At 36.7% G+C, this 27,714-nt stretch overlaps 1 protein-coding gene across 3 annotated transcripts in view; it reads right to left on the bottom strand.

Moving 5' to 3' along the window:
* Nucleotides 1-676: 676 nt before the first annotated feature.
* The window catches only part of HTT (huntingtin), a 95,997-nt gene continuing 68,959 nt past the window's right edge, over nucleotides 677-27,714 (bottom strand). For all 3 annotated transcript variants that reach the window (XM_026064558.1, XM_026064560.1, XM_026064559.1), the window contains 22 exons: nucleotides 27,561-27,699; nucleotides 25,746-25,868; nucleotides 23,915-24,128; nucleotides 23,574-23,719; nucleotides 22,939-23,116; nucleotides 22,558-22,653; nucleotides 21,459-21,646; nucleotides 20,084-20,210; nucleotides 18,772-18,872; nucleotides 17,604-17,758; nucleotides 17,075-17,214; nucleotides 16,828-16,910; nucleotides 14,355-14,485; nucleotides 14,038-14,167; nucleotides 13,069-13,224; nucleotides 11,006-11,196; nucleotides 10,129-10,243; nucleotides 9,680-9,893; nucleotides 9,408-9,513; nucleotides 7,948-8,110; nucleotides 7,084-7,244; nucleotides 677-5,795 (listed from right to left, as the gene is read on the bottom strand). In XM_026064558.1, the coding sequence (XP_025920343.1) occupies nucleotides 5,582-5,795; nucleotides 7,084-7,244; nucleotides 7,948-8,110; nucleotides 9,408-9,513; nucleotides 9,680-9,893; nucleotides 10,129-10,243; nucleotides 11,006-11,196; nucleotides 13,069-13,224; nucleotides 14,038-14,167; nucleotides 14,355-14,485; nucleotides 16,828-16,910; nucleotides 17,075-17,214; nucleotides 17,604-17,758; nucleotides 18,772-18,872; nucleotides 20,084-20,210; nucleotides 21,459-21,646; nucleotides 22,558-22,653; nucleotides 22,939-23,116; nucleotides 23,574-23,719; nucleotides 23,915-24,128; nucleotides 25,746-25,868; nucleotides 27,561-27,699 (3,271 nt within the window). In that variant the 3' untranslated portion in view covers nucleotides 677-5,581. The remainder of the gene's footprint in view (nucleotides 5,796-7,083; nucleotides 7,245-7,947; nucleotides 8,111-9,407; nucleotides 9,514-9,679; nucleotides 9,894-10,128; nucleotides 10,244-11,005; nucleotides 11,197-13,068; nucleotides 13,225-14,037; nucleotides 14,168-14,354; nucleotides 14,486-16,827; nucleotides 16,911-17,074; nucleotides 17,215-17,603; nucleotides 17,759-18,771; nucleotides 18,873-20,083; nucleotides 20,211-21,458; nucleotides 21,647-22,557; nucleotides 22,654-22,938; nucleotides 23,117-23,573; nucleotides 23,720-23,914; nucleotides 24,129-25,745; nucleotides 25,869-27,560; nucleotides 27,700-27,714) is intronic.

Here is a 27,714-nt window from a genome sequence, read left to right as displayed (position 1 = left end):
CTGACCACAGTACAGTTCTCCTTGATTCCACGGCTAATCTAAAAGGTGGCAAGAGTAGCTGATCATTTGTTACTGATGCTAACAAGGGAAAACAACATGCAAAAAAGTTATTTTGACTAATGTCACATGTCTTGTGCGGTTAGCTACTTCAAAGCTTTGTCCACAGTTTCCAGAAAACAGGCAAGTGCCGCAAAGTTAATCAAAACAAGATGTCTGTGAACGGACGAGCACTGCAAGAGATCCCCCAGTGCTCAGGCGCGGGACCACCCAGAATTTTCTTTTAAGATGCAAACCCAGCAGAAAGCCTTACAGCTGGGAAGCCAAGCTTAGGCAAGCTAAACCTCCTCTTCTCCTGTGTAACATTATACACCCCAGAGGACGGCTGCAGAGAAAAACATCCACGTTCACAAATACAGCTGTACACTTTCTAGAACCTTGCTCAGAGAAGTTTYGGCAAGCATGGCTGTCAGATGCAATTAAGAGCTTAGCTGCAATACTCCTGTGTTTAGCACAAACAGCACTGTTATTGTGAAGCATACCTACGGTTGCAGAGAGTTCAAATATTCTCGCATATTTTCGAAATACTCCATATTTGATTGTTGCTAAAAAGAACAGACGCTGGGAAAAACTTTAATAGGAATGCATCAAGATCTTTAAATAACGAGAAGAAAATCGCTTACAGCAATAGGTGTATTTTATTTTCTCTTTAGTTTCAGTGTGCAGTATTTTCAGCATTTTTTTTCCTTAAACTTAAACATACATCTAAAATTATATGCTTTCCTTTTACTCGGAGTACAATCACTTTTGGTGTTGGGGCTCCAAGCTTTTGCTTATCATCGCCCTCAAACTATACAAGACAACACCGCAGGGTGTGTCACGTGCCATTACCTTACCCTTGGTCAGGTTGATCCAACTCGATGGTATGCGTAACACAGACCGATGGGAATGATAAGCTCACACAAAACGCACAYGACAAAAAGCAGCGCATGCCTCACAAATGCTCTGCAGCATTTATACCCAGCGAATTTGAATACACCTAAAACTTGACATACCAGGGAAGCTCTCCTGGGTATGACTCGGATTCTCAAGATTTTCAATGGATACTTTAAGGTAGCATGCACAAAAAAGTTCACCTGAAATCTTGATATTAGATAAAATTAGCATATTGGACTTCCCCCTACATTGCTTACTCTAGTTCTTACAGCAGCTTGCTTTTTTAGCTTTAAAATAAGGAAACTACCTAAATACTTTGCTCTTTAACAACTTCCCTCAATTGTATTCTTATAACTGAAGATGTTTTAAAAGACCAAGAGCAAAGCACCTACCATTGTCACTTAGTTGATTTCTACCTTTAGTGCAAAGTTGGGATTGTATGTGAAAAAGTCTGTTTAACGCAATGAATGTACTTAAATCAGTTCTGCTTTTACTCCCACACCACCCCTTTCAACCACTGGGTAAGATCCTGAATGTCCAAATTTAACTAGACTGCTTATTGCTGTATTTATTGCTCATTATACCCTAGTATCTCTTTCATTCAGGACACATAAATGCTCAGCCACAACAGCTCCACAAACTCATAAGACAAAATAAGTCTGCTGCTCTTGGAGACGGTCTTTGCAGTGTTTTTGACACAACCTCCTTATCTGCTATATAAAGTTAACTGCCATTTAAAACAGAGAAGGGCAAGACAGAATGCTCTTAAGGCAAATCTTCTAAATATCAAAAAAAAATCACTTTTAACCCCAAAGGTTCCACGTGTTTCCCGCTCCTTTTGATCTAAGTCGGTTCATTCATTGCTCAGCGCTTTAGGAGTGCTGATTGTCAGTTAAGAAACAAGCAGCTCCCTGGTGCCGAGGAGTCATCCTCACCCCAGCAAAAGGAACACGCAACCATCTACTAGTCACTCTTGGGAGGAAATGACAGCTGAGGATACACTTGAGAGAAGATTTAAATAAACCTGCATTCAGTTTCAACTGGCAAAGAGCATAAGCAGTAAATAAAAAACTTTGCATTCCCTTAATAAGAACCAATTTACAGCACATTGCAGTTTCCAGTTCCTCACCCTTGCGCTCAAAGAGGGAGGACGTGCTGCAACGGAAGGCAAACAAGCTGCAGTGGGCCGACGGGGAGCTGGCCCAAGAGCTATTTATTAAAGTGGGCTAGTATAAAGTGTTCTTAAAGGAGGGCCACAGAGAGTTAGTGAAGCAGGTTCTTCGACAACTGAATTGTAAATGAATCTTTAAACACTGATCTGCCCTTTCACTCAGGCCTTTTCTTAAGTATGCTCCACATTCAGCCGTGCCTTGATCTTGCAAGGTTGTGAAGAACCCAGTTTCACTGCAGAGAAATTGAAGAAATTGTCTGTTTTGGTCAGCCAGGACACCAAAAGCAAGTCTCGTTCCAAACATACCTATACCCTGCTCTCAATGAAGCACCTGATTTTCAGAATTAGCTTTCTGTCTACAGTAAGATAAAACCTTTTTGTGAAATAAAACTTTCCTTTAGATCAATCTCAAAGGGCAAATATCAGTAATGATTTATTTTTGCTTTAAGTCCAACATCAGCGTTTGGTAACGGCCGCTGTTTTGCTAGTTTAGCTGTTCCCCTGCCCAAAGCACACCTACTGGCTCTTGTCACGAGAAGCAGGCAGGAGGGATTTAAAATACAATTTCACTCCAAAGGAAGTAAGGGTGAGGAAAGTGAGTATAGGAAGTAGACAGGAAAGTGTGCTGCAGGGGAAATGTTAGAGTTTAAGCACTACTGGTGTGTACTTCCACACCAGGAAGACCCTTAAGTCACACTCCCTCCGGACACTGAGAATTTCTGCAGGAGGAGCTGGATGGCTGCGCCACTCTTTGGCCCCTCGGGAAGCACGTTTCAGGCGGTTTCCTACGACAAATCGCCAAGAGAGGTTAAAGCACATGGAGTTACTGCTACCAGGGAATCTGTGCGAGGTTAGACCTGACAGCAGCAGCTCTAACGCTCAGCGTCTGGGGTGATGACTAGGACCAGCTAATGCAAATATTTGCTTAAATGCCAGCAACGGGCCTTTGAGGAAAGGGAGTTTGTCACATCAGACATTATTCAAGCAGCCACGCTGACTGCTCAGCTCCATACACGCTCCTTTCAGTGGCTGGAAAGACTTTGTGGAAGTACCAAATCGGTTTGTCTGGAAAGCTCTGTAAATACAGGGGCTAGCTCCCATTAGCTCCAGGTAAACCAACCAACTATCCTGTGTTAATCATGAGGAGCTTAAAATTATGAAGAATATAACTGTTTACAACGAAACATATACTATTATATGGTGAGAATATGAGTAACCTGATGTTTAAAAAATATATTAAAATCTATTTTAAATTTTGGAAAATAGCTTACAAAAATATCTTCACTTAAACTATATATCATACAAAAACTGACTGGTGTGTGGGTTTACAGTAGAAAACAACTACTGGTGGTTACAAAAGGCAATAGTGATCTATACTACCCTTAAAGAAAGCAGAGGGCATTATGTCTCACTGCCTTGAATTAGTCTCTTATCAGAATTAGAGATAATTTCCGATATAACTCAAAACTTTTAAACAGTATCTATCTATTTTATTAAACCCTCTGCTGAACTCCTGTTCAGTTTCTTTTAAAAATCACCACAGTGCTGTGGCCCAAGAAGAGTAACCCAACTAAAGGGCAGAAATAATTGCTCGTGATAGTAAGAGCTGTAGAGAGCTAAATACAGCTATGTCTACAGTTGTTTCTACTGCCCATATTATCAGTTTCATCATCTATCATAAGAGGAAGTGACACCAGTGGACAATTCCTTTTAAATCAATTTATGGGCAGAAGCAACAATTTTTGGTCTAGATTGGAATTAGTTTAAATACATGGGTTTAATAAATACAAATATACACATCTGTATACATTAAATGTTGTCACGTGTGTATAATTTCAACATATACATTATATACAGAAATACATACAGTACATGCTCCTCCTGACAACACTATCTCATTTTTCCAAGTGTCACCAAAAGGTGTGGTAAGAAAACGAAGAGAGGTTATATATAGGACGTGACTGAGAACCAAGGTATCATTTCTCTATAATTAAAGAATTACAGCAAATAAAACTAAAGACAAATGCTGCGCTAGATTTCCCTATGTAATGCCTAGGAATCACTAGGGTTCCCTGGGTGGTGAGTAAAAGTCGATTCTGGCCCTATGTAGTGTTCTGAAATTCATACTGTGTTTGTGTCTAAAGCATATACAACAGGTAAGAAAAGAGGTTGTGTAATCTAACACCTTAGCCAGTCCCAAAGTAGACCATAGCAGCCTTCTGATTCTCAACTGCCAGCACMCATTTGTTTAAAGTGAGAGTGGTTTGAATCCAGATGACTCCGTGATCTTGGTCATTATAAAAGGAAAGATCAAATAGGTATTGACTACTGGGGAGCTTGCACCATTTTGTCTCTTAAAAAAGCTGTGCAGCGGATAAGAGCAGTTTCTTAAGTATACAAAAGGCTGATCCAGAGTAACTAGTCCTCTCTTTTACCATTACATCTCAAAATAAAGGAATTCAAAAGAAGCTACAGTAAAATGGATCACAAGAAAGCTCCTTAATATGGTCTCACAACACAAATTAATCAATATATTCCAGTTTTAAAGCACTTTAAGAAAAAGTGAAATGCAAAACAAAAATGTAATCTATACATTAAAATGGATTTTCAAAAGGAACATGAATTTGCACACAAGGAACAATGAGGACAATACAGATGTCAAGACATTCAGTAGCGTGGCTTCTGTTCATCTCCAATTACAGCACAGCTCATGCACCACACATCTTACAATTTTACATACTGTACATGATATAGAAATATTTAAGTTAAAATTTCTTTTACTGATATACTGTACTCAAATTTTAAATCCTGAGAAGAACAAAGAAAAAAAGTGTGGTTTACGTATGTGCACGACATCTCCGATACCACCACCACATACACCACATGGTATCAGAAAGTCCAGAGAGAAGAATTACATGCTGGAAGTGTAATCCACAAAAGCCATTTTCTCTTTTCCTTGTTTGGGAGAGACATTTCCTTGTTTGGGAGAGACATTAGGAAACAATTTCTATCCTGTACTACACAACAGTATATACATGTACATAAAACAATGTAGTTTTCTAATGACTGCAACTTGCAACAAGAGAGTGTTTCTGTCAGTCTCTTACCAGCTGCAACACAGTGACTTCAGCTGAACACTAGAAAGAGGAGTAGTATCAGTTACCTTGCATGTAGTACTTGCTTGTATTTTACAGTTAGTAAATCTGTCTCAGTTTAGTTCCAAACATCCCTTAAAAAACTCTGACATATTTCTTTTCACTCACAGTTGCCTGGAGTCAGCAACAACAGAAGAGTTACACTAGACTTCTTAGGAGATTTTGAGTGCTGCAGAGCACTTCTCCATGCAGTCTCCAAGTAGAAACTGGCAGGTCCAAATCTATCAAATGCAATCCAGGTGCTTTCTCAATCTCATATTCCCCATAACGTTCATATCAGATTCCAACACTAGTCATACAATTCCGTTACGCATCAGGATGTTCAACAGGCTGTGATCTTGTGGATGTTTTGCAAACAAGTCAGTAGGCGATGATACGGGGTTCCTGGAGATGCTACCACCTCAAACACTGACTGAAAGGCCCTCCGATCTAATTCTTCATCTATCTGATGTCGGTAGAAGTCTATGGCCACCAAACAGAAGATGTTAATATCCACTTGCTCTGATTTTCCCATTCTGCTGATAATATGTGGAAGACTGAGATATAAGTTAAGGTCATAATATCATGGTAACAGCACACTGAAGTTAGTCATCTTTTCTAAAATAGTTGAATACTGAATAAAACTGTGTATTTTTGAGTTCACCAACAACATTAAAGTGCAAAATATTCTCAAGGTAGCAATTATGATGCCACTAAAGAAATACTATTTCTTCATTAACTTTATGCAATTTCTTATTCCCAGAGACTCATTTTAACCTGGCAGGATTTTTCTTTATTCACCTGCTAGAGGAAATAGCACCATCAGCAACACTGTTTGAACCGCTTACAGCCAAAAAGAATTGCTGAAATGAAGAGCCATTAGGAAATTTAAAACCTAATGACACATGGCTAYTTTTTTGCCTGTCATGAAATGTAACAGAGCTATTTTTTCAGTTTTTTTTTTTTTTTTCCCTCCCTGTTTTAAACAAACCTAGCACTGATACCACTATGGCTTCAGCTTCCAGCTCATTTGGCCAATGTCATTCGATTGCCAAAGCTCACCAGCACTGCAGTTTACCTCCACGAAGATACTTCCAAAATACAGTTTGTTTCTGTATAGAGGACAATTTTCTTTAATTTGGGGTTGTTGGGTTTGTTGGGTTTGTTTTATTTTATCTTGCAGAAGGAACATGGCTCAATGTTTTTAAGAGGACATTGCAAAAATGCCTGGTGAAGCTCTAAATATAATTTCTATAAATATTCATGTTCTCATGAAAATACCATTTTTTAATTTAATTTGTTTAGATACTACTATATAAAGTATACTACATCATGAATGGGAAGTTTTTCCCTAGTAGTACAAGGATTTAGCTTCTTCCTTAAAATACCTTCTGAAAACTTGTTTTTCTGCAAAAACAGCACATTTCTAAAAAACCCTATTTCCTATATGATTTTAACAGTGCAGTTTATACATCAAAATAGTTATAAGCCTTTAAATAGTTTTAGTATTGGTAACAGATTTTGTATTAACGGGCATCTGCTACTAGGAATTTCAAAACAATTCCTACAGATTAAATTCAGAAAGGAGAGTTACAACCATTTTGCACAGTCACAAGGAACAGACAGTAGTTTTAGGTAACTGAGTTCTCATAGTCTGTTTAGAAGTTCTCTTTTTTGTCAAACCTTAGGCACCAATAGCACAAAAGTGGTATACATCTCTACTAACTACACTCAACATGCTTTCTGTGTACAAAGTTTGTACTTTTACCTCCAGAGCTATCAACRTGCTTTACAGAATCACTACCCTTACTCAGAAATGGCACACATTCAGTCTACTTAGGATACATCGCTGAAATCCATTGACTGGTGGAAGCACTGACAAAAAAACAGGAAAGGCTCCACATCGCCATTGCCACAGGTGTTCTTTGTGTGAAATTAGAGAGAGACAGCATCACCCAGTCACGGACCATTGAAGACTGCCCAGTGGTATGTAGTGTCTGAAATACCTGCAATAGTTATAGTAAAACATTTTACACAGGAATAGAGACATGGCAGATGGACACTGGAAAGAGCTTAGTTTCTCTTGCGAAGGCTCTCACCAGTTAAAAAAAAAAAAAAAAACAACTCTGAGATTCACAACCCAGATCCCTGGAGACAACTCTGAAGCTAAAGAATTAATGAATACAATGCACAGACAAAGTAATTCTGCAAATAGTCAGCCAGGATCCAACTGGACTCATGACATCTGCCTGTGACAGACCAAAGTGAGCATACAGAAACACAAGACTTCCCGTCTCTGCTCTGTTCTTWAATATATCGGAGGTGGCGTGCACACGCACATTCAAGCAATGCATGAGTCCAATAAGCAGGTACTGAGGAGCTGGGTACTCAGAAGCTCAACTGAGCCCACAGGAGCTTGACTCCAGAGTTCATAAGCCCAGATGACCTGGTCTAGCTCCTTGAGATCTGAAGACTTTGAGCACTGTATTCCCAGTCTTAATTTTCTCTTTATTTTCCCATTATCTGGGTGACTCTAGCACTCCATTTCCCCCGGAAGACACAGCTCTCAGCAGTACAGTTCAATCACTGCCAAATAGTTTACTAGATATATAGAAATTGGTATTTTCCCTTCAGATTCCAGTACTGAAGAGCTGCAAGTTACGTACAAGTCCTCTGCAACATTTAAAGAAAAAAAAATATAAACAGTACCTTATAAACTACTGTTGCCATGAACTGTGGGTAAGGCTGCTGATTGGATAAGAATTCTCCAATAACTTTATTCATTACATCTTGTGGGGGGAAAAAGTCATCAAGGAATTGTGGAAGGATCCGGGCAACTACTCTAGCTTCAAAAGGAAATCCTTTCCTGATCCTAAGAAAAAATAAAGAACATGATTTGTGAATTAATTCCAATTAAATATTTCACTATTTTTCAGTTTAGTTGTCATTAGGAAGAACATTTTACATTTTTTCATCTGTAGATAGACAAAAGCCTTCAACAACGTTGAACAACCCAAGTCTTCATCTAATCTTACTCCAATAATCCAGCCAAAGAGCTCTACCAAATTTATGAGAAGAGTGTGTGCGTGTGTGCATGTGCTTTGTTTGTTTTTAAGAGCCAACATTTTTGTGAAGCTCTGAAACTGCACCAGAGATGAGGCTTAGCAATGAGAATCCTGAAAAAGTAAATAAGAATTAAAAAACAACAAGAAAAAAAGGAGACGGAGATCATTACCCCTAGTTATCATAGAAAGACCATTTATAAGCAAAACACTGAAGGAAGGAAGAGAAAGGAAAAGCTACTTCAATTTAAAGACAATTTTATTTAGGCAACACTGATTGAAAGCCCTTCCTAATACAGGCTGCATCTGTTGACGCATCAAGATCAAGCTAGYGTCTTGTGATTTAACCCACAAAAGTTACTTTCTGCTTCTAGTATTCACATTTGCTTTGCTAACTTTTAGGAGTGATATTTTCAAAAGCACCCAGGCACTGCTCTAGCTCTGTTCTCCCTGAGTGCATAAGTATGACCCTCATCCAATTTTATGGAAAAACCACTGAACACTTTTAAAAATGTAGACCATTATGCCACAAACTACCACAAAAAAAATCTAACATGTTATGCTCATTTAACACAGCTTGAGATTGTCAGATCAAAACAGGAGTTTTGAAATACTTCCATTAAATGAGTTCCATGTGAATACAGAAATTTTACTGTGTCCTTCCATTGCAATTACTTAACGGCCATAGGAAGAGCAACACTTGGGTGGGGGAAGGGGAAAGACGTTTTTAAACTCCTGAGGGTGATTTGAAAGATTATTTCCTGTAAAYTGGATTTATATCCTTGATTATGCAGAAGACATCCTGAAAAGCACTTAAGAGTTTGACCAAAAGGGAGCTGGAAATACATTTATAAAGTATTATGGTCTGTGCAACACAGAGTATCAGTTAGGAGATGTCTGTTTCCCATTTACATTCCTCTGTGTTTGTGCTGGGTTCAGCAATTCCATCAGTGTTACTGTGTACACTAGAAGTATCAATTTTAAGCAAGGGTAAGCAGAGAAACATCATTACTTAAATATTAGAACTGTCAAATAGAGCGGTGACCACACAGTGCCAAGAGGTATTATCTTTTTTTCCTCCTCATGACAGAGGTTTTATCATCTTACCTATCAAAAAGGACAGATACTCGTTCCATAGCTACAATCACAGATTCACTGTCGGGAGCAGCAGGATTTGCATCTGTGGTACGACTGGGGCTGATTTTTTCCTTTCCTAAACCAAAATAATTTGTTATAAATTTACTGTGAATGCTAAAGTAAGAGCTTTTTATCCTTGGTAATAAAAACAACTGAAGAAATTTAGCATTGTTAGTAAGCCGAAGGGTTTTTCAGAACAAAATAATCTCTCAGCAGATGCAAGGCATAAAAAAAGCAAATACCTGTGTACATGCAAGTCAGCATTAACCCAAGCGCTGCCATCGCTCTGTGGGGACTCTGTACATTAACTCTGTCAACACTTAGTTTAACTAGTGATTCACTATCCAGCCTAGAAAGTTGCTCTGAAAGAAGGAGTCGTTCTAGCCCTCTCAGGACGCAATGATAAATAATGGATGGTGTTGATTCATCACTTCCAGATACCATGACTCCACACATCTGAAATAAAGAAACAAAGCCAACTGCTTGTTTTTTAGATGTATTTAGGTCATCTTCTAACAGCATACCACTGCAGCTAGTACATACGCAACTACAAAGACTGTTTTGTTTTTGTTTTTTTTTAAGGAAACCTGATGAAACTAAAACCAAAAGCATACCTACATTATAATAAATCAAGTTAGTGTGAAAGATATCTATGCAGGTTGCACCTGTAACTAAGGGAATCGCAACATACCTGTATAATTCCTGCAGAGAATTCAGGCCCTACATCAAGTGGATAATTCTCTATCAAATAAAAAGCAGCTGCACACATTACTAAGATATGCTGTTGGTTATGGACATTCACACAACTGTAAATAAGCAAAAACACCAGTGGTTGGTTACATCAAAGCAGCATATGTCATGAATAGAGCAAATACAGACAAATCCTTACAACACCATTTTTTCTCAACATGAAATTTATACACAAACTATCATCAGTTTTTAAATCACACAAACCAGCACAAAGTGATTTACACAAACTTGCCATATGCCATAAAAGAGCACTGGTTATGGAAATCCAGTGCAATATTCACAAGACATTTTYCAGCAACATAATTACAGCCTACCATTGCCTGAATTGTTTAGGACAAATACACTTCACTGCTGATCCTGCAACTCTTATTCAAGCAAAACTCGTAGAAAAGAGTATGCCTTTTGACTGAAAAATAAGGCAGGGTTTAGGGAACAGAATTCAGCAAAGGAACAAAAGGCTAAGCTATCAAAGCTTCTTATTTTAAGTTTTTGGCTTTTTCACTGAAATCTTAAGTTGTTTGTTTGATGTAAAAGCCTGCTTTAAAATGTACTTACAGTAGCAAACCACAAAGAGCTTTTTTCTTCACACAAGAGTTGCAAGAGTTCCAGTCAGGAGAAGAAATAGTAACAGTGCAAGAAAAGCTATCCCTACAGTTTTAACAAGGCAACCCTAGAAGTCTTGATAAAGTTTCTCTTCTGTTAGTTTTTTAAATCAGGTCAAGATAAGACAGGCTATTTCTACATGCATATTCTTTTGCTTAACAAAATAGAAAAATTTCCCCACATGAAGGTGGCAAGGGGGGGGGGGGGAGTCTTACTGTGCTACTCCTCTCAAATTGGAGAGCAGATACTCGCTGATAATTGGAATGAGCTGCTTCGCTGTTTCGTCAAGCAAGTCACACTCGAGAATATACAGAATTCCATGCAGAGCGCCAATCCGGCTTGGCATATGGGTGCTTCGTAGGGTTGACTCCAACAGTCGACTTACTGGTTCAGCCACAGCTTTATCCTAATGCAAACAAAAGTAATAATTAGAAATCAATACTAGCTCAGTCTACCGTTCTGCTGTCTTCTGACATCTGGAAATACTTGGAACAAAATAAAGAGCAGAAAATACAGCCTGAACCATGAGTCTGACTTAAAACAGTAGTTTGAATCAATATCACAAGATTATTATAATCAGATAAGAGAAGACTTGCAGATTAACTGGTAAACTGATGCCACAAGATGACCGAATTACTTTGTTTTACCTTTAAAAATGACAACAGTTTAAAGCCAGCAGAAACAAGATAAGCATTCGCTCAGTAAGCCATTGGTGCTAGTAAGCATACTTCACATGCAGGACTTGGACAGCTGGGATTTTCTGGCTCTCCAGCTACACCACAAAGGATGCTTCTATACGAAACCGACTGGTAGATGCCTGCAGACTGCATAAAAGGGAACACTCTGCTATCCACTATCAGCTAATAGTACAGTGATCCATTTACTTGTTCTGCAAGGCCACTGGCACTTGGACCTGGACATCTCCATCACTCACAGGTTTAGTCTTCAAGTATCAAGCTGGTATCAAACACTTCRTCCCCCATTATCAAAGTACAATAATCTATTTGAATATGCAAAAACCTATTCTAACCTGTGTTAAATTTGAGAACTGAAGCAAACTCTCAGAATACATGAACTGTAAGAAAAATATGTATTTACTAAAAAGTTATTTGCTTTACCTTGTCCCTGTATTGATGAAGTATCTAGGAAATATACAGACACCGCAAGAAAAGTAAGCATTTAGGAAAAATTATTTGCTTTACCTTGTCTCTATATTCATTAAGTATATATCAAAGGGCAGTTTTACAGTGTGTGCTCTTTAGTTGCTCTTTTTAAGCAGATTTTCTACATAACAAAGAACAGAACAAGCAACTCTTGCTGGAATCAAGCCTTTTTATCTCCCACTAATCTGTTATATTCAGCTGTTTGCTTCCAAAAAGGTGTTAGTAGCTCACCAAGTGAGAAATTCTGTAATTTCCCCTAATCAGAACAAGCTATCTCTAGACCTGCTTTGATATTTTTGATATGACTTTCACAGTCTTCCCTTGCACAGTTGCTGCTACAATAGCTACTGAAAGTCCAACCCCAAAAGCTTTCAAAACTTTTCTTATCACTATTATCCATATAGTTTTATGTTAGTTTCATACAGAGTTTCTAGAAATGCTAGCTTCTTCCAAAGTACTTGTAATATTTTAAAAATAATCCCACTCAAACATCCCTCRGAGAATACTTCTTCTCTGTGGTCTACAGATTTAGAGACAGTAATGCTTATTCCATTAAACAACTTGCATTAATAATGTCCTTGCCCTAAATACAGAATGATGAAATGGAAGAAAGAAAAGAGTGAGGGAAAGAAATGGGATACTTGACTACCAAGTTAAGCATTCATCATATGCAATGTCCCGGCTTCTTTTGAGATCATAGTCATTCACCTGTAACACAAATCCTGCAATTGCCATTGCACGGTCATCATTTCTGGGCTGAAATATAACAAATGAGCAGCACAAATAAACTCCAGCAAAAAGGTAACACTCACCTCAATAAGATGGGGGGGAGAAACACACACACACTGATCTATGTTCAAACGTCATAAAATAAGACTAACAGGGCAACTGAAGGTGCTGTTCAAAACCTCCAAAAGCCCAGAATACTTTGGAACTTTCATATTTGAGAGAGGACTTCATATCATATTAATTCTCACAGCCATACAGATCAGCCAAGGGATTTTCCTAGAGCAGAACCACTCTTACCAAGTAAATCAGATTTTTGTGGCAGAAGCAAAGGACTACTTAGCCTAGATGCTCATGAATTTGCAATAAATTGCCATGAAATTTCTTACCATTCCAAGAACGGCAGCAGCCTTACAAGTGGCTGGTATCAAATACTGTACAAGGATCTCATCTTCTGATGGATGTACCTTCCGCAGTTCTGTCAGTGTTGTGTACATCATCTCAAACTGATTCCTTTCTGTAAATAAGTCTGACACTGCCAGAAGCTATACACAAATTAAAATTGAACGCAAAACATACTGTTAGCAGGCAGCTTAAAAGAAAAAAAACACACGCACACACACACACACACCCCTCTCCCTTTTCATGTAATTGTCAGCAAACGATTCCTCAATCGATCTGTTCATCATGTAAAAATAAATGTTTGGAATAATGGTTGTTAACCTGTTCAGAATTAATTCCACAATCCATCTCTGAAGACAGTTATCTCCAAAGAGTCCTTTTTTAGAAAGGTTTACAAAAACAAACCCATTATAGTATGTGATTTTGGAAACTAGATGAAGGTTGCCATTTATTATGTACTAAAATATCCAAAAAATACACAATACATACTCCTTAGAAGGAGAGTTTCATGTAAGCCTTTTATGATAGCTAATAATGGCTATCAAGACACATTCCACACATTTTATCTTTAGTCTTTCTTATATGTTTCAATAGTCACACAAGTCCATTAAGACATAGTTTTTCTTGATAGTTTTTCTATTTTCCTTTGTTTTTATGAAGAGATAGGATGACAGATCTGAAACCCACTAAGTAGTCAAGTAAAAGAAGGAACTATTATTATGCAAAAATAAAATATTTGTAACTTAGTAGCAGAATACGCAACCCAGGTGCTTAAATAATTTAAAATACTATTATGCTATAGTTGCACAAGCTGTATTTCTAYGCAGCCCACACAACAGCACTGCCAATAAAAATCAAATTTGCCTATATATTACAAAATACTCTACAAACCCTGCTTAGCTCCAAACATTCAGTAACTTATACTCATTTATGACTCAGAATAATTTTTTACTTACTGATCGCACCACTTCGCTAATCAAAATGACTGGTGTTCTCTTGCTAGGATTTGATGGCAATATCCACTGACTATACAGCTCAAGCAAGAACTGAGAACAAGAATGTATATCTACACCAGCCCGGTGTTTCCTGCAAAACACAGTGAGCAAGTGTTAAAATGGCTATTCTTACATCCTGCTAAAATAATCCATTTGAAGTGTAGTTATTGCTCAGCCTCCAATTTATAAAGCCTGTTTTGATTCTTTTACTGAGCTCAGAACAAAGAGATAAAAGTTTAATGGCAAGATAAAGGAGAGAGAAGAAAAAAATAAGGCACCTGGTGTTAATAGGAGAGGTTGGTGGTGAGGAAGGAGCAGGCACGTCATTCTCATCTTCTTCATCCTCACCCCACTCTTCTTCTCTCAATGGAGTGATATTATTTCCTAACCATATGGAGTGTATAGAGACCTTGCAACACAAAGAACAAAAGAAACAAAAACAGAAAAGCAGCCCATCATTTAACACTCATAATCAGAATAGAAAAATCTTAGAAGTCCAATACAGTTTTCATTTAAACGACGCAAGCAATGAACACACAACTTCAAATAACGTTTACATCAACTGCACATCACTTAAGTTTTTTGTGCCTTGTTCACCCTTTGTAGCTGAACTAACTTTAAATCATATAGCACAGCAAACGCAGCAGCACCACGCAGCTTAGTACAGTTATACAGGTGATACCAACAGCAGCTTCTGGCTATAATCTAAACATGCACTAACAACTGCACATCATCCAAAAGTCAATATACCAGACCCAAAATCTAAAGCAAAATGTAAATATTTACATTTCATGTTAAGCAAGAAAATGACTCAGTAAGTTAGAAGTTCAATAGMAAACACATTTCTAAATGTTTTTAAACCAGAACCCAGTACACCTAATTGCAACTTAGCCTTTTTTTCCTGAAATCAATCAAGAACAAGATTTTAGGTCCCAGGTCTCAGGCTAGATAAACAACTATCTATAAAGAAGAAAACTTAGTTCTTTAGTTTTTATAAAAATTTATAAATTTTTAATTTATAGACCTTTCAGAACAGTAAGTTTCTTCATCAGTACAAGACTTAACTGATGCAGTTTCATTTTTTTCTTGATATGTTTACATGCTTTCACCCATTTCCAAGTTTCTTTAGACTTATTCATGAAGATCAATTATTTTTTCCCCACTTCAAAAGATAAAGTTTTCTTTCTGCTTGTTCTGTAACAAGTATTAACAATACAAATCTGCATGCTCCTCCGTCAAAGAAAATTTCTACGTGTTGATTTACAGTATGCAGCATCATAGTGCCCCACAAAAACTCCTTTAATTCCAAGAAAAGGAGATATTTTCATTCTATATATGCTTGCTACAGTTATGGTAAACTGCATCATTTTTTCAATAATGAACTCTTATCAAGGCTCAAACTGAGGATAAATTTCAATTTGGGCTGAACTCTGCTACAAATTCAACCTGGAAGCTAAATGCTTCATGATTGTTATTCTTCAGACAGCTGCTTAGGCTAAACAGAGTGGTGGGACAGGAAGAGAGGGTAAATAAAGAAGGAAAAAAGTATAAATAGAATTCATTTTCTACCTACAAGAATTCTTTTTTATGTATGATCCATTCCCAAAATAACTCATGCGGGAATGATAAGTCATTTATATTCAGAGCAACAGATTCGGAATATTCTATATATATTTGTTAGTGTTGTACACTGCGTACCRTGGGGTCAGGATTGCAAACTACTTTTCAGCTGGATCTTACTCTAAGGCTAAAATACCATTCAGTTAAGAAACTGAAAGAAAAAAAAATGAAAAAAATGAAAAAAAAAMCCAAGAAACTTGTATCAGAGCTCTTATTTTAATGCTGCAAGCTTCGGCATTTGTATTTGAAGAACTGAACCTTTCGTATTTGATTAACATACACATATGACTTATGCAACATAGCAAAATTTTTTTAAAGTAGTTTCTAGAAACATTTTGAAGGAGTTGAATAAATGGTACATCTGAAGATACCAAAAGGAAATCAGCACTTTCCATGTTTTCAACTTTTTCTGCTAAAGTTATTTACCTTACATACCTCAGAAAGTTTTCTTGGACAAAATAACTAACCTTTACATAGTATGCTTTCTCATGCTAAGCAATACACACTACATGTAAGATTACTCAAGAAAAATAATGTACCATGAGTTTAGTATCTCATTGCATATTTTTCACTAATACATACTATTGTACTAGTGAAATAAATACTACATTTAAAGTGTGTATGTAACTTTACATAAAAAATAATTTTCAAGGAGTTAATTAGACAAGAGCTGGACTCAGGAATAATTTTTTAACCACTAAATGCTATTTTCAACTAATGAAATCCAGTTAAACTTATGTCCCTAGACTGGGTTTATTTAAAATTAAAAAAAAAAAAAAAAAAGCCAATTATATGTTCAATGATTTTTCTTAAGGACTACTGCAAGAAGCTCTAGCAAATTAAAATCCAATAAATGAAGTGGAATCTACCACTGCAAGGGTTCTTTAATGCCCAAGGCTGAAAAGCACAACAATTCAACAGCTGAATCACGAGTAGATCTCGCACACAAAAGCAAAAACGCTGTGAGAGGTGGGAGGCTGGCTGAGAAGAGTCAATTATAGTCTACCCTGTATGTCAATTAGGGCCTTTAGTTCAAATCTCATGTTAAGCAAAGCTGCTTAAATGGGATTTTCACAAATTAGGAGAAAGTGTAATAAAAGGCAAGCTAGGAGTTAAAGAGTTTTAACAAACCTGTCCCAGTTTATAATCCATATCTCCTATTTCTCGTTCAGTATTGATCTGCAGTAAGAGCTTTTCATGGCTGATAAGAGCACCTACAAAGAAACAGAAGACAAGTTTTTAAAACATGCATGTCTGAATAGATCCGAAAATTGCTTCACTTCCTGCAAACCAGGTTTCAAACAAATTCCTAAAAGTATCTTTTCTACTTCCACATTCAGAAGAAATTCACCCTCTCCCCACTCATAAAGGCATTTACCTGTAGTAGCAGGAGAAAGTGATGGAACAGGGTCCCAAGCTTGATATAAATGATGAGTAGCAATATTATCTCTCTTAGATACCATTGCTTGGATTTCCTGTTCAACAATTCCCCTGATAACACTTAGCTTCCTCCCAAACCTGAAAGCCCAAGAGAAAACAATGTAAGCAGATTTTTTTCTTAAATCCTTTCATGCAAGTCTGACTAGCTCGCTCTACAATGTTACATTACGCTTATTGTCATTTTCAGGGATGTTAAAATTGAGAAGTGTTTAAACAGATGCACTCTAAACACTGTTTGCTAGATTATACTATGATGTTATCTTTTTCAGATATCATCTTTTAACTCACCAGGTTCCTGATGCTGAGTCCACGTGATGTTTTTGTAAACAGATTAATCTGTATACATTCGCACTTAGAAAATATAGCCTATATACATTTTTGCTATCACCAGATTAAGCTAACTTATTTTAATTTAATTATTAACCACAAGTATAAATTTATGCATTTTAGCATAAGTGAAAAAATACCTTGTGTCCAGAGCTTTTAAAGCTTTGTTGCGGGGCTGCTGTTCCAAACAGCTAACTGCCGGATTGCCTGCAACAGGTATTGTCATTGCGCTCAGCACCAAGGAAGTTATGGCTTGTACTGCAAGAACATTAATTTGGGTCCTCTCTGTATCTTCCTGTAAAATGAACTTACTGTAATTTGAATTGGAAAAAAAAGAGAACTCTGAAAGCCCTGAATATTAGCATTTGTTTCCTTCCCCTAAATTATCATTGACAATCCTGACAACTAGACTTCAACCTACCTAGAAATCTAGCTGACATGTAAGCAATGCACACAAAGCATTAGTGCTGTGGCACCAACAAATCCTTCCATCTCATCAGTCAGTCTGCATGTACTCTCTCTTATCCTATTAGCATTAAAACCTCAAGATGTCCAGTATCATTTAAGGGCTTTCAAAGTGTATACTTCCCTTGTTTTCATCTAGCCTATCATTACCCGTTGAACCAAATTATCAAATAAGACCAGATCTGAGTTGGAAACTCTTCAGTTCACCCTCGTACTCACTTTTGGTATAAATGTATTTCTTTGTCTCTGACCTTCACATTCATTCTGCTGAATTTTGAGCACTTAACTGAGGCATCCAAGTTAGAAGCCCAGTTATGCAATACACAGTCTACAACTGGAGGCAAGAGATATGGGTGTGCACCTTCAGGTTGATTCATTTCTAGTCAAGAAGATTATCAAAATCAAAAAGTTGCCACTGAAGTCTGACCATTAGATAGTACAGTTAATTGCATGAGTCAGCATATATATCAGCGATAGTTAACTAGTACATTTCTTAAAAGCGTATGTCTTTCTTGTGGTTTCTGTCTTGAAGTTTTTATAGTTCCTATCGTGCTTAAAGCCAAACATCTAATCAAGCAAAATTCAAACTGCGTGCGCATGTTAAGTGAAGGACTAATATAAAGTTGAAAAAACTTTGCTAAAATTTCTCCAGGCTATTCACATACTTTCAGAAGCTTTAAGCCAGAAGGTGGATGTCTCTCACAGGCATTTGAAGACAAGGAAATGAAAATGGAAATAATTTCTCAGATCACTAATTTTCTGCTTGACAGATTTATTAGAGCTAAGAAAATTGTTTCTATGAAATAAAATGAATGACACTGTCATTTCAGTGAATGACATTACCTCTTGTTGGTTCTCTTCTTGGTCCATTACGATAGGCTGAGTAACAAGTACACCAAGCAAAGTAGCCCAAGTCTCTTCAAACTGGGTACGGCTAATCCATCCTAAGGAAACATTCAGAGAAGCTGGTCATTTATATCTTACTACAAACTTTAATGTGCAACAGCATTTAAGAAAAGGCACACTGTTTCCACAGATTTAATTTCATGCTGCTTCCTATTCAATTTGGCATTTTTGTAATCAATACAGATTAAATCTATACTGTTCTATTTTAGAGTGTGTCAACCCTTAAGCAGGGTTCTGAACACTATTATTTATATGGTCCTATTGCAGTTATTTCTTACATACATTTAGATATTTTGATTGTATAACTTTAAAGCAATGAGATCTGCCAGGTTTTAACAACACAGAAAAGCATCCAAAATTTGCCAGTTCTCACAGGAAAGGGTTGAGAAGAATGCCAAAACGATCCAAGCCCCAAACGATTCATGCCCTGAGGAATCTTAGAAGCAAAAGGACTGAATTGCTTAGAAATATGCTATTAAAATTCAAGCACTTTTCAAAAGATTTTCCAAGTAGATCTCTAACTCTAAAAGACTGTAAAGGGTTCTTGAATAATACCCTGCAGTTTACACTAATGTTATCTAAAGAATTCAAAATGAGAACGCTCTGCTAGGGATTACAGTGATCCAAGAGAAAACAGTGCCACACAAGTCAGTCAAAAATTAACCTGCAGAGCAAGAGGGGGGAAAAAAAAAAAAAAAAAAAAAAGAGGACTTCTGCAAGTATGTGGAAACTCTGATGCATTACCCTTGATAGTCTCATCTGTTGAAAAAGACTTGAACTCTTAAGCCTCACTACTCCCCTTCAGTAAACCCTGACATATGCAGGAGCTTTAAAGTTGCAGCATCTCATTTAAAGAATTGTGAGTGTGGCACTAACTTCTATTTATAGAATATATATTAATTTAAAAAAGGAGGGGAAAAAAAAGAAAAAAAGGAGAAAGCAAAATACGTTACACATGCTGTCAGTTTGTACGTGCCAGAAAACAAAAGACCATTCTGTAGAGAGTATTGAAAAGACTTCCCTGAGTGAGAACAGTTTTTGGTTCAATTGCCACAATTTATAGTTTTTCTCTGTACTGAGCAAAACTTAACAGCTATTGCAGCACAATTGTTAATCTGCTTCGAAATCTCTCTTTCACATAAGCAACAGCAGTCAACAAATGGTACCATATTCAGTTATCTGGTAACTTTACATCACAGGTAAGCATCCAAATAAAGCCAACCATATTCATTTTTATTTTTATACATACCAAGTGTATTAATGCGATAGATGAACTCTTTAAAGATTTCTTTTTCTTGAAGAAACTCTACTGGGATTTCAGGAAAAACTGTGCCAAAGTCACCTGCAGGCTTTGGTGACCAGCCTAATTTCCAGACCTGATGGAACATAAAGAAAGACTATTTATCCAAAACAATAATCATATTAATATGATCGCTGTAAACATATGCACCACACAAAAGCAATGAGACATCCATAGGAAAAGCAATTCTTCAAATACGCAAAACTTGAAGAAAGATTAAATACTTAACATAGCTAATACACATTTTACACTGCTATTGCATTACATTTTTTAATAACTTATTTTGCATATCCCTCACTATTAGTTAATTATTCAGTCCTACTGTCCAAATTCGGACATGAAAGCAACAAATTTTCTTGTTGTAAAATTCGGTTTAAAATTTAAGTGATACTAAGTGCCAGGTCATTACTAGACAAAACACAGTGCAGTAATGATGCAGAAATGTAATTCAAGGAAAAAAGTTCCCATGCAACTGATGGCTGAAAAAGCACAAAGATACATCTGAGAGTGGACAAAAAAAAGTCTCCATCCCAAAGATTAATTCCTCCTGACAGACCCTCATAAACAGAAAGCTGAGCTCTCTTGTACATCTGATCAGGAAACACCCTTTTCTCTACCTCACAAGGACGCAGAAATTTTTCTGATGACTTTGCAGTTTATCAAAGCTCCTTAAAGTCATTTCACAACACTAATAAAACACTGAGGCAATTATAAGGTATTCTTAAATCCATGTTACATTTGCCAAAAAAGAGAGATCAAAATACCTGGTCCAAAGCATCCCAGATGAGTTAGCAATGAAAGGTAATATACAATCCAAAGTATCTACATGGCACACCCCAGCACCATGCAAATACTCGACTTAGTCCAGACACTAGGACCACCTCAGTACTGCTGCATTATTGTGGGACTTTGCACGACAGAAAATGAACTCAGTTATCATACAGAAAGTAGCAGTGTATGTGTTGCACTCTTTCCAGGTTAATTAATCCTGCTAAGCAGGAGGAAATACTGGCCCTGACAGAGCGCTAAAGTCTTTGCTTTCTTTTCCGTCTTTTAACTACCACCTGGAAATTCTTTCACACAGGAATGAAAGCAGTGACTGCACTCCTTCCTAATTGAATCTCATCTTCCACGCTGAATTTTCATTTCATATCTTTGCAACGTTTTACTGTTTAAAAAGACAAACCGGGTGATCAAACTAGTTAAAGGCTAAAGTCTTCGTGACATAAGAGTTAAGATGCAGCACCACGGGGGTTTTTTTGGTTTGTTTTAACAAAAAAATTGTTCAACAGTTGTTGCATCCTGAAAACAAAGCATAACATACCAAGGGAGGGACTCGTGTGTAACTGTTCACAAGAGGCAGCCTTGCCAAACTGATGATGATGTTCTTGAGGACCGGAGTAAGAAATGCTGGAATACTGCTGTTTCTTTTGTGTCCTAATGCCAGGACAGTCTGTAAACATTCTACCATTTCAGCTACCATTTCACAAGCTGCAGCAATGTGTTTTGTTCCTTTAGTGGGAGAAAAATAGAATCAGTGTTATGAATCTAAAACACACACATTAAAAAGACACAGAAAAAAACCCTCCAAGTGCTAAAATGAAGACTATTTCTACTGAAAAGGGGAAAAGCACACTAAGGCTGCAGACAAAGATGTATTCTACAGTAGTTCAACTAGTGGAAGAGTACTCCTATCACCCTCCCTGCAATTGCTTGCCAGTGCCTAAATGCTGGAGATTACCAAAACCCGAGATCTGCCAGCAAATCTGCTCACATGCCACTTTCCTAATCCTAACCCCAGCAAGAATGAGCTACATTGTATAGAGAATTGCTGCCGAACGGTTTAAAATGACCAAGCTCATCTCTCTTATTAGAGGACATTCTCATAACTGGCTCTATACTAAATCTGATAAGCATGCGATTTCTGTAGGTGGATGTGGTACGTGCTTCCACCAGCACGGCTGGATATGGAAAACAGTGTTTGCCCAGTCTCACAGATCCCACTTGACCTTCACCCCAATACAAGACCCCTGAATGTAGGAAGGCAGATAATGAAGCTTCCATTTTTCAGAAAAAATATTCAGTGAATTGTACCTCTCCACATGAAATTTAAGAATGCCACAACACTAAGTCAAGTGTTAACTGAACAGTACAAGTGGTACCTGCTCAGARAAAGCTCAGTCTACAGAGTATAAACAGCTGAAAGGACCTCAAAAATAAAAAACTGCTTTTATGTTTAGCTTTCAGGAAGAAAAGCTATACATGTTAAAAGTAAGCCAACCTATATTTATTAAGCATTTTTCAAACATGAATATAGTCTCAGATAAACTCTCATTGGTGTAAAAAGTAGTAATTGAAAGGGGAACTAGAAATTTTTCTTCAGTGAAAATCTGAGCCAAACTTTGAATTCACTGCTTACTTACTATGTGTGTTTGAATCAACTTCACCCTCACTTAGGCCTTTTGAAGTATTCTTCTTTCTCTCTGGGCTAAGAAGTTGATTTCCAGGTTCAACTGAAACTGAATTAGAGAAAGATATTTTAAAAATACAGCCATTGCATATCTCATATTCAATTTTTCTCCTCAAAGACAAATCGTTCTTAAATATAAATATTTCCAAAGTATCTGCCAACTTCAAAAGTAAACACAAAATTTTAATTGTGAAATTAAAATAGTAAAAATAAAGTTGTCAAAGAAATAATTAAAAAGGACTTGCAGGAAAGATTCCAGACACTTAGCATTTGGTCAGTGATGGCTGACAATTTATTAAGGAAACTTTCTCATAGCTCTTCAAATGAGACTTACCTGCTTCTATTATAAATCTAATGCAATTAATTAAGGAGCAAGCATATGTCACATTAACTGCAGAAGCCAGCAAATTCCAGAGATTAGGCTGCTGTAATGTCAGACAGCAACAATCCAAAGCAGCTTGAAGATCTATACTTAGAGGAATCTGGTTATGTATTAAATGCCATGATATTGCCTATGCAAAAATAAAAAATAAAAATCCCATTAATATCAAATTCACCCAATATATGACTATATTGCCATATTTATTTTATACTCAGCTATATCTAACTCTTATTAGCAAGTTGTATAAAATATATTCTTCTCTCAGAAAAGAGATACAATAAAATTATGAGCATTATAAGGGGGGGGGGGGGAACCACTTTATTTATTTTCCCCCAAAACAGTACAGGGCCATTCTCCCAAATGCCAAGATCATTCCATTATTCAGTCAACATCTCCTTGTTAAAAGGTGGCCTTGTCCCATAAGCTCACCTGATTTGCTAGCATATATCTAACAAAATAAACACTGAATAAACTTCTACAGTAAGACAAGAAAGTTGCCCAGCTCAAAAAAATACTATATGGTGATCAAGTCAAAGTTGCTTCTGCTCTCAAAACTTTATCGCATTAATTATGCTGTAGTTTCTTACCTCTACTGACATAACTACAAATTTCAGGATGTCACGCTCTTTGTCAGGAGGAACGCGGAGACCAGCTGGTAGTTTTGAGAGTAACAACAAATACTGAGCCAGTGCACGACAAAGTGTCATCACAGACTGATACATCGCCTCATCTCCTATAAAATAAGTGGATGAAAACTAGCAGTTTGCATTTTTCCCCTCAATAAATGTTTTTCAAAATTATTTCATAGGCAGTTTTACACCAGGTATCTTGATTTTATTTTTTTTTTAACATTAGGTTCATGTATTGACAAGGCATCTGTAAAATACCTTTGCAGGGAGGAGAATAAAAAGAGCATTGTTTCTATTACCAAAGATATCGCTTAGCTTTTTCCAGTAGGCTGATGGCTCAGTTAGCAACAACGGCTCGAAAACCTGGTGGACGGCAGGAAGGTTTTCTACAATGGTAGACACATGATCCAGAGTTACCCTCCGGGCTGTTTCAAAGAAGCTGCTCTTCTGCTCTCTTGAGATTTCATTCATGCCAAGGCTTAAACAAGGAGCTAACAAGCTTAGGTTGAATTCCTGAAATCAAATAAATAAATAAAAAGTAAAGAAATTGCTTTTAAAGAGAAGCTAAACATAGAAGGAAACTATTCTGGCAAAGTAATATAGTAAGTTAAAAAGTTAATATGACCTCTGCTCTACTACAGTCCAATAATATCATAATTAAGATCATGGTTTTTTTGCATTTAAATTCCAAACACCAGGAGATTCAGGAGGATGGCAGGGGGGAAAACACACCATCAATGCACTCCTTCCCAGTTTCCAGAGCATCTGTGAATAAAGCTTAAGCATGACCTGTATGAAAGAAATTTTCAAGTATTAAGCTGCCAAACAAATGAGTCTGTATTAAAATGGATAAACTGATTTTTCAAAAGGTTTCATCATAAACAAATTGGAAATTTCTCGATTTGGATAGTGAGAAACCTTTTGTTGACAAAGTACTTCCAGAAGAATTAAAACCCTGCTGTGCAAAGCATAAAGTAAACTAGTATCTTCTGCCTAAAAACTTAACGCATCTCCCTTTCTCCTTTCCCCCAATCTAACTCTAACTCTCAGAAGTCAGAAAACTACTTTTGGTGTAACTATCCAGAAGCATGACGAGGCAGATAACTAACGTTAGCAATTCAGCCCAAAACATTAAAATCTGACAGAAGTGTGAGCACAGGGCTGAAAAGTGCAAGCTGTTGGGCTACCTTCAGAACATGATTGTTATAGGACATGATCAGTGGCATCCATGTTGAAACTCAGGTGAGTTTGTGAAAGCACAGAAAATTTGAAATCTATATTCAACTCTATCAGTTATTCGATATGCAAGTTCGAACAAGTCACTGACGGACTCTTCTGACTTGGTAAAAGAAAGATTACCACCATTACTCAACTCACAAACATCAGACATAGTTACTTTCTCTTTAAATAAAATTAAATTACTTTCAGTTGAAAAGGCAAGTCACAATTTAGCCTAGAAGTTTTTATCATTATTTTGGCACTCCAAAAAGCTCTTCTAGTAAATAGAATTTTAAATTTAAGAAAAAAAGAAGTAAAGGTAGTTTAGTTTTGCAACTCTACATTTGAATATTAACCTTGCTTTCCCTCTACAAAAATTTTTTAAAAAACAGCTTCCCACTGTTATTTCTGCATGCCAGCAGCAAATATATTGTAGAAAATTTGAGCAAAATGTGTTCCAAGAAAACTAAGAAGTAGCTATAAGTTGCCCTTTATACCAGATCTACTATGTGTTGCCTGCTACAAGCATATTACATCTAGCATAGGTATTTAAAAAATTATGGAAACACGTGGCCTTGTAAAATACTGTAAAGAGAAATGATAAAATTATGCAAAACTATAAAACTGTGGATTTTTGTGGAGTACATAGAAACTAACCTTCAATTTCACTCTATACATCTAACCTGTACTACTAGAAAGCTAAGATTAGAAGCATCACTGGACACAAAAATGAAAGATATCCACACTATTTTAATTGTCCTAATGGAGGGAAATTCAAGAACTGAACCATCAATATTATACAAATTTAAAGTGTTTGCCTTTAAGACTAATTTATTAATGCTACTAATAAGGATATTAGAAATAATTTATTACAGCATTTTAGCAATGTGTTTCATCTGGTAAAGAAGTTACCTTGCTGGTCATGAAGGAGTTCAGTTCAGGCTCAGGAATCCTATTTACCAGCTCTGCACCTTCTAGTAGTGCTGAGTCGGACTTGATGTAACACTGCGATCTCACTAGTGACACATACCAGTCCTTTATTGAAAGGAAAATAAAATTTAGTATGTATTCATTTTCAGAAAATAATACATTTCACAGGGAGAGGGCATTGCCCATTGGTATTGAATTACGGTCCTTATAAGAAATTGCTAGGCCACATTAATGTTAACAAAACTTTCAAATAATAATAAAAATAAATAAATAAAATAAAGCCAGCAGGAGAAACAGGAATGAGAAAAACACAAGACAAGGCAAAGTATACACAACTGATAAATGGACAGTCTTAAAACAGATATTCTTTGGTAAATTGTCTATAGCCAGAGAGACTGGACTGGAAAGGAAGAAGAAGAAAAAAAAAAAGTTCAGCATGTAGCATGTAGTATGAGGATCCTAAAACTGAGGAGAATGCCTAGAGAAAAAAAAAAGAAAAAAAAAAAGGAATACTCAGTAGTCAAACAGATATCAGTAATAGAAAAAAGATTATGACCAAGGAAGGAAAGTCTTCAGAATCACTGACCAAGTAACTTGTAAGATAGATGTTATCTTCATCTGATAACACTTATGGAAATGAATGAAAACAACACATCCCTGAATATTTACTCATTAAGTTATTGGAGATGAGCCTATAGAAATTAGTCAATATAACAGGAGAACTTGAAGAGAAAGCTATTTGATTTAGCTAAAGAATACAGAGAGCCTCAGTTATCCCTTTTTGTGTTTTCTTTGTCACAAATAGACATCATGAATTAGCCAATATCTAAATAGAATAAACTTCAAATAGAATACAACTATCCAGGGGTCGTGGTAGAAGTATGCTCAACTACCTCCTTCGGGCAAGATTTAGAGTTATAGAAAAAGGAGTTTCTTGGTTAACTGGAAGATAGAAGTCCATGGATAAATGGTTTCTGGGAACAGTGTTTCCTCCTGCTACCTAAGTAGCTCTCAGTTTAAGTCAGTGAGCTGCTCAACTGTTTTATCAGTCTCCTCCAAACTGTCAGCCAATCGAAGAGCATTTTTGCCATGTTTGCAGAAACAGTTGCCATCTCAGTTTTATAGGAGACACACATATAGATAGATTAAAAAAACAAACAAAAAAATATATTCTATGCATCTCTGTAGAGCATAAGGGAATGAAAAGGAGAAGTGATCTATGCCATGGGAAAAAACAGAGAGAAAAGAATAAGTAAACTCCAAGAGCCTTGCTCTCAGTCTCCCACCTCTCTTGAGATAAATGCATCTAACTACATGAAAGACAAATAGTTAAGAGGTTATGTCTGCTCTGAAGGTAATTTAAAGCCGAGAAGTGGGAACCAAGAGCACAGATGAAGTAACGCTTAATTTCCAAGAGAGCCAACCAACAGTTTTCAGCAGACAAACGAATAAAAGGAGCACTACACTGAACACGTCAAGAATACAAATAAGAGCATATATCTGTCTCTACTGGACATTATATAAATGTTTTAATTATGTTACAGAAAGAAAAGAAACTTGAGATAGTTTTTCACATCACCGTAAGAAACATGCATCCACATGCGAATTATTCATCCTCAGTTTAACAGTCAGCCAACACACATGAAATCATTCACAGATCTATATTTGAAATTAACTGACAATTTTGAGAACATTAACTGTAAATTAAAAATAAGCTGTACTCAAATATTTTGTAATGAACAAGAGAGTATTTTGAGCCAAGATATTTTTAATTAATCTTTCTAAACATAATCTTACTTTGTCTAGAATTACATTCTCTAGAGGTGGTTTGTTTTCTCCATCTAGTGGATGAGAGGTAACCAGAGGTGAAGGACTAGCTGTGTCTGGTGCTACCATAAGACGAAATCTGTCCAAGAGTGAGTAAAGTCTTTGGTGTCTGAAAATGCAAACA

This window comes from Apteryx rowi, unplaced genomic scaffold (assembly GCF_003343035.1).
Source record: "Apteryx rowi isolate R43461 unplaced genomic scaffold, aptRow1 scaffold_22, whole genome shotgun sequence".
Taxonomy (NCBI): Eukaryota; Metazoa; Chordata; class Aves; order Apterygiformes; family Apterygidae; genus Apteryx; species Apteryx rowi.
The sequence above is the reverse complement of the archived record's forward strand: the minus strand, read 5'-3'. Positions and strand labels throughout refer to the sequence as shown.